This window comes from Oncorhynchus mykiss, chromosome 17 (genome assembly GCF_013265735.2).
Source record: "Oncorhynchus mykiss isolate Arlee chromosome 17, USDA_OmykA_1.1, whole genome shotgun sequence".
Lineage (NCBI taxonomy): Eukaryota > Metazoa > Chordata > Actinopteri > Salmoniformes > Salmonidae > Oncorhynchus > Oncorhynchus mykiss.
This window is the reverse complement of record NC_048581.1, coordinates 14,896,725-14,917,720: the sequence shown is the minus strand read 5'-3', so window position 1 is coordinate 14,917,720 and position 20,996 is coordinate 14,896,725. Positions and strand designations below refer to the sequence as shown.

Genomic DNA, 20,996 nt, shown 5'->3' with positions numbered 1-20,996 from the left:
TCAGGTGTTCAGGGTCAGAGATGCAACAGAGTGACTTACACCAAGAGGAGAATCTGTGTCTTGAAGGGGTCAACAGTGGACATATCCTGTACTTATGTTGGTTATTATTCCACCACATCATCATTCTGGTTTAGAAGTGACAGGTTGACACCAGAGGACCTAACCACAGATCCAGGGTATGCAGGTCGTGTGAAGTACACTGACAAAGAGACATGGAGAAATGAAGGTCCCTCCATCCTGAGAATCACAGATCTGAGAGAGGAGGACTCAGCTGAGTATCGCTTCACTTTTAAAACATACTACATTGATTGGGGTCATAGTTTCCCTGGAACAACTCTGTCTGTCACAGGTAATACTACCCTGTATGATACAACTGTAAATCATATTGAATTACAGGAGAAAATATATTAACCATCCTGTTAACACAGAGGTGTATGTGGTTTTATACATATTGTTTCAGGTCTGCAGGTGAAGGTGACTCCTGCTGCAGAGGGACAGAAGACACTGACCTGTATCACCACCTGTACTCTGACTGACAACCCCACCTACATCTGGTACAGGAACAGACAACCTATAAAAGAGGACTCCTCCCCCATGTACTCCATCAGCAGTGAGGATGCAGACAGCTACTTCTGTGCTGTAAAAGGCCGTCTCAGCTCTCCTGCAGTGTGTGAGTACAGTACAATAGTACAGTATTCTACTTAGCAAGTATCATGTAAATTCAGGTAAACAAGACTTTATCAATAATTTTAGAACAAAAATTTAAAAAAAATACTAATTGCTAATATTGCTTTGATAAAATGTTTGGTATTTTACATCAGATAAACCAAAGACCTCAGTGTCAGTCAGTCCCTCTGGTGAAATAGTGGAGGGCAGTTCAGTGACTCTGACCTGCAGCAGTGATGCCAACCCACCTGTCCAGAGTTACACCTGGTGGTACAAGAAGAATGGAGATGACTATCAGAGTATGACAGGACCACAGCATGTCTTCAACCAAATCCAGTCATCTGACACGGGAGAGTACTACTGTGTGTCCCAGAATGAGATGGGGACAGACAGGTCTAGGACCATCAACATGGATGTGAAGTGTGAGTAAAGTACAGCTCAGTGTTTGAATGAGAAGGTAGCAAAACAATTATAACTAAATGAAATAGTCCTAAAGCATCTCCAATTGAGTATTTGTTAACGTTTTGTGTAAGTTAGAGTTTTAGATAGTTCTCTAACTAAACAGATAATTTATTTTTGACATGACATTTCATTTGTAAATATACTACTGTGGTAAATATACTAGTCATATCCCTCTGACAAATTCTCCTTTACATCAGATAAACCAAAGAACACCTCATTGTCAGTCAGTCCCTCTGATGAAATAGTGGAGGGCAGTTCAGTGACTCTGACCTGCAGCAGTGATGCCAACCCACCTGTGGACAAATACACCTGGTACAAGAAGAACGTAACCTCACCAAAAGCATCAGGACAGAGTTACAGCATCACTAACATCATCTCTGAGGACAGAGGAGAATATTACTGTGAGGCTGAGAATAAATATGGACGTCTCAACTCTTCTTCTGTGTCTGTGGACGTTCAGTGTAAGTTCACCTAACCTCATCTTTAATCAGAGGATCACATTTAAATTCATATTTCAATCACAAGTAAAACACTATTTAATACACTGTTGTTACATATTGTCCACCAGACGGCCCAAAGAACACCTCAGTGTCAGTCAGTCCCTCTGGTGAAATAGTGGAGGGCAGTTCAGTGACTCTGACCTGCAGCAGTGATGCCAACCCACCTGTGGACAAATACACCTGGTACTTTCAAAATGAGACTTTTCTAAATGGATGTGGACAGATGTACAACATCAGTAACTTCAAGTCTAAGGACAGTGGACATTACCACTGTGAGGCCTGGAATAGAAGAGGATCTAGGAACTCTACAGCTGTGATGATCATTTTACCAGGTGAAGTTTCATCTTATATATTTCAACACAAAATGATGTTTCAAACTAATATTAATAATTGTACTTTGGCTTATTGTACTTTGTTTTATAATTATATATACAGTCAGATTAGATCAGTTAACAAATATTGTATTATTGTCCTGGACTATGTTTATGTTCAGTTTATTATATGCCAGGGCTCATATCATCCATATTATATTATAGGGAAACAAACCTCAGTTGTGACTGCAGCTGTAGGAATCATAGTGGTGGTTCTGGTTCTCATCCTCTGTCTCTCTGGACTCATGTGGTTCAGGTGAGAGATTATTTTAAAGATTATTTCACTCCAACTCTTTTTTATTAACTTACTTTGTTCATTGATTCGTTCAATAATTAATTAATCCATTAATGTGTAAACCAGGAAGAAGGCCTCCATATCCACCTCTGACACAAGAGACATATCAGAGAATGTACAGGTGAGTCTCTTAGAATCAGATTATTTGTATTGCTTTGTGAATCTGGTTAGTGTTTATTGGCTTATTTCACTGTAGAGCCTCTAGTCCTGCTCACTATACCTTATCCAACCTATTAGTTCCACCACCCACACATGCAATGACATCTCCTGGTTTCAATGATGTTTCTAGAGACAATATCTCTCTCTTCATCACTCAAAACCTAGGTTTACCTCCACTGTATTCACATCCTACCTTACCTTTGTCTGTACATTATACCTTGATGCTATTTTATCGCCCCCAGAAACCTCCTTTTACTCTCTGTTCCAGACGTTCTAGACGACCAATTCTTATTGCTTTTAGTCGCACCCTTATTCTACTCCTCCTATGTTCCTCTGGCGATGTAGAGGTGAATCCAGGCCCTGCAGTGCCTAGCTCCACTCCTATTCCCCAGGCGCTCTCTTTTGACGACTTCTGTAACCGTAATAGCCTTGGTTTCATGCATGTTAACATTAGAAGCCTCCTCCCTAAGTTTGTTCTATTCACTGCTTTAGCACACTCTGCCAACCCGGATGTTCTAGCTGTGTCTGAATCCTGGCTTAGGAAGACCACCAAAAATTCAGACATTTTAATTCCAAACTACAACATTTTCAGACAAGATAGAACTGCCAAAGGGGGCGGTGTTGCAATCTACTGCAAAGATAGCCTGCAGAGTTCTGTCCTACTATCCAGGTCTGTACCCAAACAATTTGAACTTCTACTTTTAAAAATCCACCTCTCTAAAAACAAGTCTCTCACCGTTGCCGCCTGCTATAGACCACCCTCTGCCCCCAGCTGTGCTCTGGACACCATATGTGAACTGATTGCCTCCCATCTATCTTCAGAGCTCGTGCTGCTAGGCGACCTAAACTGGAACATGCTTAACACCCCAGCCATCCTACAATCTAAACTTGATGCCCTCAATCTCACACAAATTATCAATGAACCTACCAGGTACCTCCCCAAAGCCTTAAACTTGGGCACCCTCATAGATATCACCCTAACCAACTTCCCCTCTAAATACACCTCTGCTGTCTTCAACCAAGATCTCAGCGATCACTGCCTCATTGCCTGCATCCGTAATGGGTCAGCGGTCAAACGACCTCCTCTCATCACTGTCAAACGCTCCCTGAAACACTTCAGCGAGCAGGCCTTTCTAATCGACCTGGCCGGGGTATCCTGGAAGGATATTGACCTCATCCCGTCAGTAGAGGATGCCTAGATATTTTTTAAAAATGCCTTCCTAACCATCTTAAATAAACATGCCCCATTCAAGAAATTTAGAACCAGGAACAGATATAGCCCTTGGTTCTCCCCAGACCTGACTGCCCTTAACCAACACAAAAACATCCTATGGCGTTCTGCATTAGCATCGAACAGCCCCCGTGATATGCAGCTGTTCAGGGAAGCTAGAAACCATTATACACAGGCAGTTAGAAAAGCCAAGGCTAGCTTTTTCAAGCAGAAATTTGCTTCTTGCAACACTAACTCAAAAAAGTTCTGGGACACTGTAAAGTCCATGGAGAATAAGAACACCTCCTCCCAGCTACCCACTGCACTGAAGATAGGAAACACTGTCACCACTGATAAATCCACCATAATTGAAAATTTCAATAAGCATTTTTCTACTGCTGGCCATGCTTTCCACCTGGCTACTCCTACCCCTGTCAACAGCACTGCACCCCCAACAGCAACTCGCCCAAGCCTTCCCCATTTCTCCTTCTCCCAAATCCATTCAGCTGATGTTCTGAAAGAGCTGCAAAATCTGGACCCCTAAAAATCAGCCGGGCTAGACAATCTGGACCCTTTCTTTCTAAAATTATCTGCCGAAATTGTTGCCACCCCTATTACTAGCCTGTTCAACCTCTCTTTCGTGTCGTCTGAGATTCCCAAAGATTGGAAAGCACCTGCGGTCATCCCCCTCTTCAAAGGGGGGGACACTCTTGACCCAAACTGCTACAGACCTATATCTATCCTACCATGCCTTTCTAAGGTCTTCGAAAGCCAAGTCAACAAACAGATTACCGACCATTTTGAATCTCACCATACCTTCTCTGCTATGCAATCTGGTTTCAGAGCTGGTCATGGGTGCACCTCAGCCACGCTCAAGGTCCTAAACGATATCTTAACCGCCATCGATAAGAAACATTACTGTGCAGCCGTATTCATTGATCTGGCCAAGGCTTTCGACTCTGTCAATCACCACATCCTCATCGGCAGACTCAACAGCCTTGGTTTCTCAAATGATTGCCTCGCCTGGTTCACCAACTACTTCTCTGATAGAGTTCAGTGTGTCAAATCGGAGGGTCTGTTGTCCGGACCTCTGGCAGTCTCTATGGGGGTGCCACAGGGTTCAATTCTTGGACCGACTCTCTTCTCTGTATACATCAATGAGGTCGCTCTTGCTGCTGGTGAGTCTCTGATCCACCTCTACGCAGACGACACCATTCTGTATACTTCCGGCCCTTCTTTGGACACTGTGTTAACAACCCTCCAGGCAAGCTTCAATGCCATACAACTCTCCTTCCGTGGCCTCCAATTGCTCTTAAATACAAGTAAAACTAAATGCATGCTCTTCAACCGATCGCTACCTGCACCTACCCGCCTGTCCAACATCACTACTCTGGACGGCTCTGACTTAGAATACGTGGACAACTACAAATACTTAGGTGTCTGGTTAGACTGTAAACTCTCATTCCAGACCCATATCAAACATCTCCAATCCAAAGTTAAATCTAGAATTGGCTTCCTATTTCGCAACAAAGCATCCTTCACTCATGCTGCCAAACATACCCTTGTAAAACTGACCATCCTACCAATCCTCGACTTTGGCGATGTAATTTACAAAATAGCCTCCAATACCCTACTCAACAAATTGGATGCAGTCTATCACAGTGCAATCCGTTTTGTCACCAAAGCCCCATATACTACCCACCATTGCGACCTGTACGCTCTCGTTGGCTGGCCCTCGCTTCATACTCGTCGCCAAACCCACTGGCTCCATGTCATCTACAAGACCCTGCTAGGTAAAGTCCCCCCTTATCTCAGCTCGCTGGTCACCATAGCATCTCCCACCTGTAGCACACGCTCCAGCAGGTATATCTCTCTAGTCACCCCCAAAACCAATTCTTTCTTTGGCCGCCTCTCTTTCCAGTTCTCTGCTGCCAATGACTGGAACGAACTACAAAAATCTCTGAAACTGGAAACACTTATCTCCCTCACTAGCTTTAAGCACCAACTGTCAGAGCAGCTCACAGATTACTGCACCTGTACATAGCCCACCTATAATTTAGCCCTATCAACTACCTCTTTCCCAACTGTATTTAATTTATTTATTTATTTTGCTCCTTTGCACCCCATTATTTTTATTTCTACTTTGCACATTCTTCCATTGCAAAACTACCATTCCAGTGTTTTACTTGCTATATTATATTTACCTTGCCACCAAGGCCTTTTTTGCCTTTACCTCCCTTCTCACCTCATTTGCTCACATTGTATATAGACTTGTTTATACTTTATTATTGACTGTATGTTTGTTTTACTCCATGTGTAACTCTGTGTTGTTGTATCTGTCGAACTGCTTTGCTTTATCTTGGCCAGGTCGCAATTGTAAATGAGAACTTGTTCTCAACTTGCCTACCTGGTTAAATAAAGGTAAAATAAATAAAAATCATTTCTACTCATCATGTTGTCTGTCCTCTTCCCATCAGGGAGACTCTAGTCCAGTGTATGAAAACGTCTCAAGCATGTCCACAGCCCCTACTGCAGCACAGACAGTAGCCACCGTCGACCCGGACGATGTCCACTATGCCAGCGTCCACTTCTCTCGCTCCAAAAACCAGGAAGTGCCTCTGTACTCCACCGTCCAAGTGCCTCAGCCCCAGAAAGAGGATGAGTATGTCCAGTACGATGCTGTGAAATTCAACCTCCCCAGTGCTGCCACCCAGTGAGCATATTCTGCATTAAAATAACATATAGCCAATTATAGAGCATTGTGAATACACCACATTAAAGCAGAAGTTTGCTTTTTACAACCAAATTAAAAATGTTGATGTACAGTGCCTTGCGAAAGTATTCGGCCCCCTTGAACTTTGCGACCTTTTGCCACATTTCAGGCTTCAAACATAAAGATATAAAACTGTATTTTTTTGTGAAGAATCAACAACAAGTGGGACACAATCATGAAGTGGAACGACATTTATTGGATATTTCAAACTTTTTTAACAAATCAAAAACTGAAAAATTGGGCGTGCAAAATTATTCAGCCCCTTTACTTTCAGTGCAGCAAACTCTCTCCAGAAGTTCCGTGAGGATCTCTGAATGATCCAATGTTGACCTAAATGACTAATGATGATAAATACAATCCACCTGTGTGTAATCAAGTCTCCGTATAAATGCACCTGCACTGTGATAGTCTCAGAGGTCCGTTAAAAGCGCAGAGAGCATCATGAAGAACAAGGAACACACCAGGCAGGTCCGAGATACTGTTGTGAAGAAGTTTAAAGACGGATTTAGATACAAGGAGCACTGTGCAAGCGATACTATTGAAATGGAAGGAGTATCAGACCACTGCAAATCTACCAAGACCTGGCTGTCCCTCTAAACTTCCAGCTCATACAAGGAGAAGACTGATCAGAGATGCAGCCAAGAGGCCCATGATCACTCTGGATGAACTGCAGAGATCTACAGCTGAGGTGGGAGACTCTGTCCATAGGACAACAATCAGTCGTATATTGCACAAATCTGGCCTTTATGGAAGAGTGGCAAGAAGAAAGCCATTTCTTAAAGATATCCATAAAAAGTGTTGTTTAAAGTTTGCCACAAGCCACCTGGGAGATACACCAAACATGTGGAAGAAGGTGAAGGTCAAAATTGACCTTTTTGGCAACAATGCAAAACGTTATGTTTGGCGTAAAAGCAACACACCATCCCCACTGTCAAACATGGTGGTGGCAGCATCATGGTTTGGGCCTGCTTTTCTTCAGCAGGGACAGGGAAGATGGTTAAAATTGATGGGAAGATGGATGGAGCCAAATACAGGACCATTCTGGAAGAAAACCTGATGGAGTCTGCAAAAGACCTGAGACTGGGACGGAGATTTGTCTTCCAACAAGACAATGATCCAAAACATAAAGCAAAATCTACAATGGAATGGTTAAAAAATAAACATATCCAGGTGTTAGAATGGCCAAGTCAAAGTCCAGACTTGAATCTAATCGAGAATCTGTGGAAAGAACTGAAAACTGCTGTTCACAAATGCTCTCCATCCAACCTCACTGAGCTCGAGCTGTTTTGCAAGGAGGAATGGGAAAAAATTTCAGTCTCTCGATGTGCAAAACTGATAGAGACATACCCCAAGCGACTTACAGCTGTAATCGCAGCAAAGGGTGGCGCTACAAAGTATTAACTTAAGGGGGCTGAATAATTTTGCACGCCCAATTTTTCAGTTTTTGATTTGTTAAAAAAGTTTGAAATATCCAATAAATGTCGTTCCACTTCATGATTGTGTCCCACTTGTTGTTGATTCTTCACAAAAAAATACAGTTTTATATCTTTATGTTTGAAGCCTGAAATGTGGCAAAAGGTCGAAAAGTTCAAGGGGGCCGAATACTTTCGCAAGGCACTGTAACTGCTATGTTGTATTCGGGTCCAGACACCTTTGTGATTTCACTTGTGTTAGAGAAACTTCCCCCAACCAGAAATTCACTTCCTCATCCTCGTTGTGCCGTACAGAGGCTCTGAAAAAACATGAACAAATGCTCCAAAAACCCCCTAAGACGTCCTTTTAGAAACAGAAATATCTCAGTATAGTGATGCAGGTCTTTAGACGTAACAGTTGTACACATGACATTGTGTCATTCTGAACTTTATCCACAACTTTATATTCCGTTTTGTGTGACTCCTGCTGTTTCTCCATCCAACTGTTCTATTCTCCGAGTATCAGGCTGCTAGAACGGACGAGAAGCATCGTTCAAGTCTCAACAACATGGAACATGACGTTACGGAGTTCAGAATGACACCATTTCATGTGTTCAACATCTAAAGACATGCATCACTACAGACTTCTTAGAGCTTCTTAGTCTCTAAAAGGATGTTTTGGGGGGTTTCTGGAGCCCACTGACTGAACAACGAGGATGAGGAAGTGAATAGATGATTGGGGATAGTTTCTCAAAAACGAGTGAAATCGCAAAAAGAATCTGCCCCTTCTATATCATACTATTTACATATCATTTTTTTAGATTTGGTTGTAAACAAGCTATATTCTTGATTACAGCTCATTCATATGTTGCTACTTATTGGACGAGAAGACCATGATGTCATCAATAAGCAAAAGAGTTGACCCTCAGTGGCCACTAGTGATGTCATTTCATTAAACTACAAACCTAACAATGGAAATCTCAAGACAATTCCCATGTCTATAATGAGAGAGTGGTGGTTTTGAGGAACTGTTCTGTGTTCCAAATGGAACCCTATTCCTTATTTAGTGCACTACATTTCACCAGAACCTTAGAGGCCTTGCTCAAAGTAATGCACTATAAAGAGTATAAGAAGGGCTTTTTGGGGATGCAGATTCTGTTTCATTTCTGTTTCTCTCTCCTCAGACCCACAGCAGCACAAGCAGCTGAGGAGGAGTCCTCTGTTCTCTACAGTACAGTCAACTAACCTGAACCAAGAAGACCTGAACACAACAAACCCTGAACCAGGAAGACCTGAACACAACAAACCCTGAACCAGGAAGACCTGAACACAACAAACCCTGAACCAAGAAGACCTGAACACAACAAACCCAGAACCAAGAAGACCTGAACACAACAAACCCAGAACCAAGAAGACCTGAACACAACAAACCCTGAACCAAGAAGACCTGAACACAACAAACCCAGAACCAAGAAGACCTGAACACAACAAACCCAGAACCAAGAAGACCTGAACACAACATACCCAGAACCAAGAAGACCTGAACACAACAAACCCAGAACCAAGAAGACCTGAACACAACATACCCAGAACCAAGACCTGAACACAACAAACCCAGAACCAAGACCTGAACACAACATACCCAGAACCAAGAAGACCTGAACACAACAAACCCAGAACCAAGAAGACCTGAACACAACATACCCAGAACCAAGACCTGAACACAACAAACCCAGAACCAAGAAAACCTGAACACAAGTTTGACAGAAACCCTGTATAGCTGGATCTGTATAGTCCAACTAAGTGTTATAATAATGTATCATAAGATTTGCCATTTAGAAAATGCTTTTATCCAAAGAGACTTATAATTATGTGTGAATACATTCTACATGCCGGTGGCCCCACTGGGAATGGAAACCATGCACCATGCTCTACCACCTGAGACACACAGGACTACTGTATTCACACTTAGTTGGAGTGCTGATCTATGGTCAGTTTTGTCTTATAAACAAAGCTGTACTTGTCCTCTTGCTCAGTTGTGCACCGGGGCCTCCCACTCCTCTTTCTATTCTGGTTAGAGCCAGTTTGCGCTGTTCTGTGAAGGGAGTAGTACGTTGTACGAGATCTTCAGTTTCTTGGCAATTTCTCGCATGGAATAGCCTTAATTTCTCAGAACAAGAATAGAATGATGAGTTTCAGAAGAAAGTTATTTGTTTCTGGCCATTTTGAGCCTGTAATCGAACCCACAAATGCTGATACTCCAGATACTCAACGAGTCTAAGGCCAGTTTTATTGCTTCTTTAATCAGGACAACAGTTTTTAGCTGTGCTAACATAATTGCAAAAGGGTTTTCTTTTAAAATGATAAACTTGGATTAGCTAACACAATGTGCCATTGGAACACAAGAGTGATGGTTGCTGATAATGGGCCACTGTACGCCTGTGTAGATATTCCATAAAAAATCTGCCGTTTCCAGCTACAAAAGTCATTTAAAACATTAACCATGTCTACACTGTATTACTGATCGATTTGATGTTATTTTAATGGACAAAAAATTAGCTTTTCTTTTAAAAACAAAGACATTTCTAAGTGACCCCAAACTTTTGACCAGTAGTGTGTGTGTGTATATATATAAATTATTCTTAATTACATTTTTCATTAAAAAATATATACACTTATAATCAAATTTATGAGATTATATATGAACATTCAATATTGTTTTTCTAATTTGTTTCTATTCCATTATATTATACAGTACTGTGCTGTTCTATTACATTAAACAGTCCTGTACTATTACAGTATACAGTACTATTCTATTACAGTATACATTACTATTTTATTACAGTATACAGTACTATTCTATTACAGTATACATTACTATTTTATTACAGTATACAGTACTATTCTATTACAGTATACAGTACTGTACTATTCTGTTACATTATACAGTCCTGCACCATTCTATTATATTATACAATACTGTTAGATGATACATATGTTTACTTGGTTTGTTCATATACATTTATTATTGGTTTTATGACAAATTTATGGTAATATTTTGCCTCAGTGTCCTGATGCAACGTCTCTTATCGCTTTTATAAATATACAAAATACTGGAAACTGTTAAGTGTGGATTGTGTTTAATAAACTGTTCAGATTCAACTTCATTGTCATTGTTTTCACCTTGTTATAACAGTATCTTCAAAGTAGCTTTAAAAATCACAGCTCTTGTACTGTACATACAGTAACTACTGTTAGGTTCTTATTTTTCAGAGTAAATGACTCACGGACACTAGAGAAGCTTTAACCATTTTTAATTCTTCCCAAAGGTTCTGTACAGCTGTATTCAGACAGCAAAACATTTCTCACCATCACAGTTATATACATCCCACTTAAGACACTCCTCCTTCTCTCCAATCCTTACATCTTATGGTTCTAAAGGAAGAAGGTAACCAGATACTAAACCCTGATTACTCCCTTATTAAGGGGAACTGACCTCACCTCCTGACCTCAACCCCTCCTTCCCCTAGTCCACAGATGTCCATCTGTCTCCCCTATCTCAACCCCTCCTTCCTCTAGTCCACAGATGTCCGTCTGTCTCCCCTATCTCAACCCCTCCTTCCCCTAGTCCACAGATGTCCATCTGTCTCCCCTATCTCAACCCCTCCTTCCCCTAGTCCACAGATCTCAACCCCTCCTTTCCCTAGTCCACAGAAGTCCGTCTGTCTCCCCTATCTCAACCCCTCCTTCCCCTAGTCCACAGACGTCCATCTGTCTCCCCTATCTCAACCGTTGCTCTTCTCCCTTCCACCCAACACATTCCACAGCCATCTGTCTCCCCTATCTCAACCGTTGCTCTTCTCCCTTCCACCCAACACATTCCACAGCCATCTGTCTCCCCTATCTCAACCGTTGCTCTTCTCCCTTCCACCCAACACATTCCACAGCCATCTGTCTCCCCTATCTCAACCGTTGCTCTTCTCCCTTCCACCCAACACATTCCACAGCCATCTGTCTCCCCTATCTCAACCGTTGCTCTTCTCCCTTCCATCCAACACATTCCACAGCCATCTGTCTCCCCTATCACAACCCCTCCTTCCCCTAGTCCACAGACGTCCATCTGTCTCCCCTATCTCAACCGTTGCTCTTCTCCCTTCCACCCAACACATTCCACAGCCATCTGTCTCCCCTATCTCAACCGTTGCTCTTCTCCCTTCCACCCAACACATTCCACAGCCATCTGTCTCCCCTATCTCAACCGTTGCTCTTCTCCCTTCCACCCAACACATTCACAGCCATCTGTCTCCCCACAGAGAACCCTTAACTTCTAACACACAACTCAGAGTCTCTTTCACTCTTCCTGTCCAAGGCTTCTTCTCTAGCATTTATTTCATATCTCAATGTTCCAAGTTTAGCCGATTCCAACACTACAAATAAAACATTTACATTTGTTTGCATAGCAACAGTGGTTTATTCACTTATATTTGGATTTGTACAGACATCATCAACATCATGTCTGTACAAAAATATACACAGACACTTTCAGAAGGAGTCATCTCCAGCACATACAGTACACACACAACCACATTAAATATTACTTATTGTCATTTTTAAAACACACATCATGCAGACACTACAGATGCTGTAAAGGAGGTCAATGGAACGCAGACCGTGGGGGACATAAGAGGGACGCCGGATTGGTGCACATTCAACATATTTGATATAACAAAGTGTATATTCATCAATCCGTCATGATTGATGCATTCTAAACAGGCCCACAATGTGGTTATTAAAGTCTGATTCGAATTTATTTGGCTGTTTTTGCTGCATCATTTAGGAGTTGTACCTTTTCAGGTTTAGAAGGAGTGACTGATAAAGGCTAACTCACCTTCATAAAAGCTGGTAGCATAGCTAGCATACAGAAATCAGTGGTGTAGTCAAAGTAGTTTTTAACTAATGTCGGTGGTTGGTGACGATGACCTGAACATTGGGGTTGACATCACAGGAGGCTGCTGAGGGGAGGACGGCTCATGATAAAGGCTGGAACGGAGCGAATGGAATGGCATCAGTCGCATGTGTTTGATGCATTTGATACCATTCCAACGATTTCGCTTCAGCCATTACTATGAGCCCGTCCTCCCCAATTAAGGTGCCACCAACCTCCTGTGGTTGACATCCATACAAGCATTACATTTCTGATTTTTACCACAACATAGTACACGTACTCTACACTGTAAATAATAACACGCCTAAATGGAGGTTCATTTTGCTGGGGGGCAATGAGGAGATTTGGGATCTTTCCCCCATGACATCTTTCCCCCACGCGTTTCCATGGCAATTCGATTGTTTTGATTGAGTTCCATTGACTTCTTCACAGCATCTTTTCAATGCTTTGAGCCAAAGCCAAAGAGACTCCTCGTCTTTAGGAGGTGGGTGCAAATCAAAAGGAGCCTCACAACTGCACTCGCTCCTCAAAAAAGTTTGGTGGTCAAAACACTCCTGCTCCATGAACAGTTTCTGTTTCTGACAGTTGCCGTGGCAACCCCTTACAGAACATAAAATTACCATTTATGTGAATCCAAGTTTGGAAAGTTGTAAGAAGCGATACTGAGTTAGTTAGCTAGCTAGCTCCCAACTATTGGCCGGAAGCGCTTAACCAGAAGTCACGCACAAAAAAACCTAAACAGACCCGGACCATATTTCTGTTGAGGTAAATAGGACACAATATGGATGATTGGAGGGTTGTGGGTAATTCCGTCAGCCAGGGGATTCCCTTCCAGAACATTGAGAAATGGAAGAATGTCGATGATTGATAATAATACATCTCACAGTTAACAAGTTCAGACCAAGCAGTGAGATTATTGTTTCATTTAAAGCCTTTTGTCCTTAGAAGAATAACAGTCCACCATTTTGTCAAACTAGTAATCAGAGAATCAATAACATTATTGCATAGTGAGAATGTGATGTCATATAGAATGAGTGATATGGTCTCCAACATGACGTGGCTTTGAGCCCCTAACTGTTGTCTGACCTTCCCAGGTAGGGGAGTCTCTTTTGGGGGGCAGAGATGGGCTAGAGGTGGATGAGAGAGTGGAGACCCATGGAGGTGTACCTATTGCCCACCTAACTGTTGTCTGACCTTCCCAGGTAGGAGGAGAGTGGAGATCCATGGAGGGGTACTGTTTACCCACCTGACATCCCTAATGAGTCTGTGTTTGGGGATAGAGGGGAGCTAGGGGTGGAGGCTGTGAGGCTAAATATGGGCACCCTGTCCTTTAGGCCACACCCACAGGAAGTATCACTAAATGACGTTGTCAAACAGATGCATGGACTGCATGATGTTCTCATCCTGGACAGGAGGCAGAAAGGGACAAAAAGCACAACAGGTAAGAAGCAGTTGGAGAGAAGGTTTAAACAGTACAGAAGCAGTAACAGGTTCTTAAATAAATAAAAAGTTGAAGATCCAATGTTAGTAAATTAGTTAATTAGTTAGTAAATTAGCTTTACTAATAAGTTTCAATAACTTATGAAAGAGATTGGTGTGATTTTCCACATCTCATCATGTCATGGGGTTGTTCAATGACAGTCATGTATTTGTTTAATCTATCACACATGTTGGAGTCATTGAAACTCGTTTTTCATCCACTCCACAAATCTCTTGTTAACAAACTATAGTTTTGGCAAGTCGGTTAGGACATCTACTTTGTGGATGACACAAGTAATTTTTCCAACAATTGTTTACAGACAGATTATTTCACTTATAATTCACTGTATCACAATTCCAGTGGGTCAGAAGTTTACATACACTAAATGACTGAGCCTTTAAACAGCTTGGAAAATTCCAGAAAATGATGTCATGGCTTTAGAAGCTTCTGATAGGCCAATTTACATAATTTGAGTCAATTGGAGGTGTACCTGTGGATGAAAAAACACACATTTGTGGAAATAAACTTCACATTGTGACGTTTTAAATATGATTAAATCACGTCATAAATAATCATATCCTATAGAATCATGCTGAAATTTAACACATGCACACACACAAACAAACAGGTACTCACACAGACACACGCAGACAGACACAGACACACGCAGACAGACACAGACACACTCACATAGACAGAAAGACACACACACAGACACACTCACACGACAGACAGACAGACAGACAGACAGACAGACAGACAGACAGACACACACACACACACAAACAGGTACTCACCCAGACACACGCAGACAGACACAGACACACTCACACAGACAGACAGACACACACACACACACACACACCGACACACAGACACACAAACAGGTACTCACACAGACACACGCAGACAGACACAGACACACTCACATAGACACAGACAGACAGACACACACACAAACCTTTTGACAAGACTCCAGAAACTCCTCAATGGTGACCACGCCATCTTTGTTCTTGTCCATTTTCTGACAGAGTGAAACAGAGAAACAGTTGAATATGCTACTCTGATCCCTGGCCGTGAGATACGCAACAAACACATTTCCATTTCACACCACACACTGTACAGGTTACACACCTGCATCTGAAACATGACAAATATAAGCAACCTCTATGTCACGTTCTGACCATCATTCGTGTGTGTTTTCCTTGTTTTAGTGTTGGTCAGGACGTGAACTGGGTGGGCATTCTATGTTGGATGTCTTGTTTGTCTATTTCTATGTCTGGCCTGATATGGTTCTCAATCAGAGGCAGGTGTTAGTCATTGTCTCTGATTGGGAACCATATTTAGGTAGCCTGGGTTTCACTGTGTGTTTGTGGGTGATTGTTCCTGTCTATGTGTTTTTCCACCTGATAGGCTGTTTTAGGTTTTCGTTACGTTCATCACGTTCTTTATTTTTGTAGTGTTTGCATTGATTCGTGTTTTACGTTTGGTCATTAAAACATGGATCGCAATCTACACGCTGCATTTTGGTCCGACTCTCCTTCTCATACGGAAAACCGTTACAGAATCACCCACCACAAAGGGACCAAGCAGCGTGTCAACAGGCAAGAACAGCCCAAAGTGGAGTACAGTATGGACTATACTTCTTGGGAGGAGATAGACAGGTGGGCGGTCGACCCAGGGAGAGTGCCGGAGCCCGCCTGGGATTCGATGGAGCAGTGCGCGGAAGGATATAGGAGAATGGAGTTTGCGAAGCAAGCAAGGCGGTGCGGACGGAGGCCCCATTGTCAGCCCCAAAAATTTCTTGGGGGGGGGCTCAGGGAGAGTGTGGCAGAGTCAGGAGCCAGACCTGAGCCAACTCTCCCTGTTTATCGTGAGGAGCCAAGGAGGAGACCAGAACCAGAGCCGGTGTTGGAGGTGAGCGAAACAGAGACTGTGAAGGAGTTAATGGGGAAATTGGAGGAGAGAGAAAGGAGGGAGTTGCTGTGTTGGTGTTTTAAACATGGAATTCGCCCGACGGAGCGTGTCGGGGATTTGATGGCACCTGGGTCAGCGCTCCATACTCGTCCTGAGGTGCGTGTTAGTCGGCTGGTGAAGATGGTGCCAGTCTCACGTACCAGGCCTCCTGTGCACCTCCCTAGCCTTGCACGTCCTGTGCCAGCACCGCTCTCAAGATCTCCAGTACGCCTTCACGGTCTAACCCATCCTGTGCCACCTCCACACCCCAGCCCTCCGGTAGCAGCTCCCCGCACCAGGCTTCCTGTGCGTGTTCTCGGCCCAGTACCACCAGTGCCAGCACCACGCATCAGGCCTACAGTGCGCCTCGCCTGTCCAGCGCTGTCGGAGCCCTCCTCCTCTCCAGCGCTGTCGGAGTCTCCCGCCTGTTTAGCGCTGTTAGAGCCTTCCTTCTCTACAGCGCTGCCGGAGTCTACCGCCTGTTCAGAACTGCCAGTTAGCATAGAGCTGCCAGTTAGCATAGAGCTGCCAGTCTGCAAGGAGCTGCCAGTTAGCATAGAGCTGCCAGTCTGCAAGGAGCTGCCAGTCTGCAAGGAGCTGCCAGTCTGCAAGGAGCTGCCAGTCTGCAAGGAGCTGCCAGTCTGCAAGGAGCTGCCAGAGCTGCCTGTCTGCAGGATGCCGCCAAAGCTGCCAGTCTGCAAGGAGCCGCCAGAGCTGCCAGTCTGCAAGGAGCCGCCAGAGCTGCCAGTCAGCATGGAGCAGCCAGGGCCGCCAGTCAGCATGGAGCAGCCAGGGCCGCCAGTCAGCATGGAGCAGCCAGGGCCGCCAGTCAGCATGGAGCAGCCAGGGCCGCCAGTCAGCATGGAGCAGCCAGAGCAGCCAGTCAGCATGGAGCAGCCAGAGCAGCCAGTCAGCATGGAGCAGCCAGAGCTGCCAGTCAGCATGGAGCAGCCAGTCAGCATGGAGCAGCCAGAGCTGCCAGTCAGCATGGAGCAGCCAGTCAGCATGGAGCAGCCAGAGCTGCCAGTCAGCATGGAGCAGCCAGAGCTGTCAGTCAGCATGGAGCAGCCAGTCAGCATGGAGCAGCCAGAGCTGCCAGTCGACCAGACTCTTCCAGATCTGCCAGTCGACCAGACGCTTCCAGATCTGCCAGTCGACCAGACGCTTCCAGATCTGCCAGTCGACCAGACGCTTCCAGATCTGCCAGTCGACCAGACGCTTCCAGATCTGCCAGTCGACCAGACGCTTCCAGATCTGCCAGTCAACCAGACGCTTCCAGATCTGCCAGTCGACCAGACGCTTCCAGATCTGCCAGTCGACCAGACGCTTCCAGATCTGCCAGTCGACCAGACGCTTCCAGATCTGCCAGTCGACCAGACTCTTCCAGATCTGCCAGTCGACCAGACTCTTCCAGATCTGCCAGTCGACCAGACTCTTCCAGATCTGCCAGTCGACCAGACTCTTCCAGATCTGCCAGTCGACCAGACTCTTCCAGATCTGCCAGTCGACCAGACTCTTCCAGATCTGCCAGTCGACCAGACTCTTCCAGATCTGCCAGTCGACCAGACTCTTCCAGATTCTCCAGTCAGCCAGGATCTGCTAGATCCAACTACCTGCCTGGGCTTCCTCTCAGTGCTGAGCTTCCTCTCAGTGCTGAGCTACCTCTCAGTGCTGAGCTACCTCTCAGTGCTGAGCTACCTCTCAGTGCTGAGCTACCTCTGTCCCGAGCTGCCCCTCTGTCCCGAGCGGTCTTTAAGGAGGGTAACCGATCTAGGGACGCTAAGGAGGTGGACTAAAACTGTTATGGAGTGGGGTCCACGTCCAGCGCCAGAGCCGCCACCGCGGACAGATGCCCACCCACACCCTCCCTCATAGGTTTAAGTTGTGCGTCCGGAGTCCGCACCTTGGAGGGGGGGTACTGTCACGTTCTGACCATCATTCGTGTGTGTTTTCCTTGTTTTAGTGTTGGTCAGGACGTGAACTGGGTGGGCATTCTATGTTGGATGTCTTGTTTGTCTATTTCTATGTCTGGCCTGATATGGTTCTCAATCAGAGGCAGGTGTTAGTCATTGTCTCTGATTGGGAACCATATTTAGGTAGCCTGGGTTTCACTGTGTGTTTGTGGGTGATTGTTCCTGTCTATGTGTTTTTCACCAGATAGGCTGTTTTAGGTTTTCGTTACGTTCATCACGTTCTTTATTTTGTAGTGTTTGCATTGATTCGTGTTTTACGTTTGTTCATTAAAACATGGATCGCAATCTACACGCTGCATTTTGGTCCGACTCTCCTTCTCATACGGAAAACCGTTACACTCTATTTGACCTTTTGGTTGTTCACAAAGTCAGAATGCAACAATAAGGAGGTTATGTCTAGAGGGTCCTTTTAAAACCCTTTGTGAAAAACATTGGATGTAGAATTAACTAACCCTGGGGCCTGGATTCAACTAGGAAACACTGGAGGTAGAATTAACTAACCCTGGGGCCTGGATTCAACTAGGAAACACTGGAGGTAGAATTAACTAACCCTGGGGCCTGGATTCAACTAGGAAACACTGGAGGTAGAATTAACTAACCCTGGGGCCTGGATTCAATTAGAAAACACTGGAGGTAGAATTATCTAACCCTGGGGCCTGGATTCAATTAGAAAACACTGGAGGTAGAATTATCTAACCCTGGAGCCTGGATTCAATTAGAAAACACTGGAGGTAGAATGAACTAACCCTGGAGCCTGGATTCAATTAGAAAACACTGGAGGTAGACTTATCTAACCCTGGAGCCTGGATTCAATTAGAAAACACTGGAGGTAGAATTATCTAACCCTGGGGCCTGGATTCAATTAGAAAACACTGGAGGTAGAATTATCTAACCCTGGGGCCTGGATTCAATTAGAAAACACTGGAGGTAGAATTATCTAACCCTGGGGCCTGGATTCAATTAGAAAACACTGGAGGTAGAATTATCTAACCCTGGGGCCTGGATTAAATAAGATACTGTGCTAAAGCATTTAAAGGTCATTTCTAATTGAGCCGACATCTTCTCAGTTTACCTTGAATGTAATCTCCACTAACGCAGTAACATGGCCTTTAAAATGTGCTACTGTCTACAAGCGCAGTAGGATTGAATCAAGGTTTAGATCTGTGGTTAGGTGTTACCTGGAAGAAGTTGTTCATCTGATCCTAGATCTGTGGTTAGTTGTGTTACCTAGAAGAAGTTGTTCATCTGATCCTAGATCTGTGGTTAGTTGTGTTACCTAGAAGAAGATGTTCATCTGATCCTAGATCTGTGGTTAGTTGTGTTACCTGGAAGAAGTTGTCGACGTGCTCCTTGGGGGCGTCGTTCTGCATACAGGGGTACGTACACGTTCCCATCATGTCATAGATAGAGCTCATTATATCAGTCATCTCCTGAAACACACACACACAGAGACACACACAGAAACACACATGCACGCACAAACACACATATTTGTGCTCACACACACAAACACGCACACACAGAGGGGACGATGGGGGAATAGTTTAGAAGAGAAAACATATTTGCACACACACACACACACACACACACACAGTTAAAGTTTACATACACTTATGTTGGAGTCATTAAAACTTGTTTTTCAACCACTCCACAAATTTCTTGTCAGCAAACTATAGTATTGGACAGTCGGTTAGGACATCTACTTTGTGCATGACACAAGTCATTTTTACAAAAATTGTTTACAGACAGATTATTTCACTTAGAATTTACTGTATTACAATTCCAGTGGGCCATACAATAAGTGCCTTTAAACAGCTTGGACATTTTCAGAAAATGATGTCATGGCTTTAGAAGCTTCTGATAGGCTAATTAACATCATTTGATTCAATTGGAGGTGTATCTGTGGAAGTATTTCAAGGCCGACCTTCAGATTTAATGCATCTTTGCTTGACATCAGGGGAAAATCAAAAGAAATCAGCCAAGACCTCAGAAAAAAAATTTGTAGACCTCCACAAGTCTGGTTCATCCTTAGGAGCAATTTCCAAACGCCTGAAGGTACCACGTTCATCTGTACAAACAATTGTACGCAAGTATAAACACCATTGGACCAGGCAGCCGTCATACCGCTCAGGAAGGAGACGTGTTCTGTCTCCTAGAGATGAACGTACATTGATGTGAAAAGTGCAAATCAATTCCAGAACAACAGCAAAGGACCTCGTGAAGATGTTGGAGGAAACAGGTACAAAACTATCTATATCCACAGTAAAACGAGTCCTAAATCGACATAACCTGAAAGGCCCCTCAGCAAGGAAGAAGCCACTACTCCAAAACCACCATAAAAAGCCAGACTACAGTTTGCAACTGTACATGGGGAGAAAGATCATACTTTTTGGAGAAATATCCTCTGATCTGATGAAACAAAAATAGAACTGTTTGGCCATAATGACCATTGTTATGTTTAAAGGGAAAAGGTGGATGCTTGCAAGCCAAAGAACACCATCCCAACCATGAAGCACGGGGGTGGGAGCATCATGTTGTGGGGGTGCTTTGCTGCAGGAGGGACTGTTATGTGGCTATATTGAAGCAACATCTCAAGACATCAGTCAGGAAGTTAAAGCTTGGTCGTAATTGGGTCTTCCAAATGGACAATGACCCCAAGCATACTTCCAAAGTTGTGGCAAAATGGCTTAAGGACAACAAAGTCAAGGTATTGGAGTGACCATCACAAAGCCCTGACCTCAATCCCATAGAACATTTGTGGGCAGAATTGAAAAAGCGTGTGCGAGCAAGGAGG

The 20,996-nt window shown here is 44.0% G+C and overlaps 2 protein-coding genes across 8 annotated transcripts in view; one reads left to right on the top strand and one right to left on the bottom strand.

Annotated features, from left to right (window-relative positions):
• Positions 1–9,194, top strand: part of LOC110494998 (hemicentin-2-like) — a 187,632-nt gene extending 178,438 nt beyond the window's left edge. For 2 of the 5 annotated variants that reach the window (XM_036949060.1, XM_036949064.1), the window contains 9 exons: positions 5–349; positions 461–670; positions 822–1,088; positions 1,326–1,589; positions 1,697–1,960; positions 2,165–2,255; positions 2,361–2,415; positions 6,141–6,376; positions 9,033–9,194. In XM_036949060.1, the coding sequence (XP_036804955.1) occupies positions 5–349; positions 461–670; positions 822–1,088; positions 1,326–1,589; positions 1,697–1,960; positions 2,165–2,255; positions 2,361–2,415; positions 6,141–6,376; positions 9,033–9,093 (1,793 nt within the window). In that variant the 3' untranslated portion in view covers positions 9,094–9,194. The remainder of the gene's footprint in view (positions 1–4; positions 350–460; positions 671–821; positions 1,089–1,325; positions 1,590–1,696; positions 1,961–2,164; positions 2,256–2,360; positions 2,416–6,140; positions 6,377–9,032) is intronic. The other 3 variants (XM_036949062.1, XM_036949063.1, XM_036949061.1) reach the window with 2 other exon arrangements.
• A 4,660-nt stretch (positions 9,195–13,854) lies between these two features.
• The window catches only part of LOC110494866 (Kv channel-interacting protein 2), a 28,411-nt gene continuing 21,269 nt past the window's right edge, over positions 13,855–20,996 (bottom strand). For all 3 annotated transcript variants that reach the window (XM_036949058.1, XM_036949057.1, XM_036949059.1), the window contains 3 exons: positions 19,528–19,632; positions 15,235–15,297; positions 13,855–14,197 (listed from right to left, as the gene is read on the bottom strand). In XM_036949058.1, the coding sequence (XP_036804953.1) occupies positions 14,150–14,197; positions 15,235–15,297; positions 19,528–19,632 (216 nt within the window). In that variant the 3' untranslated portion in view covers positions 13,855–14,149. The remainder of the gene's footprint in view (positions 14,198–15,234; positions 15,298–19,527; positions 19,633–20,996) is intronic.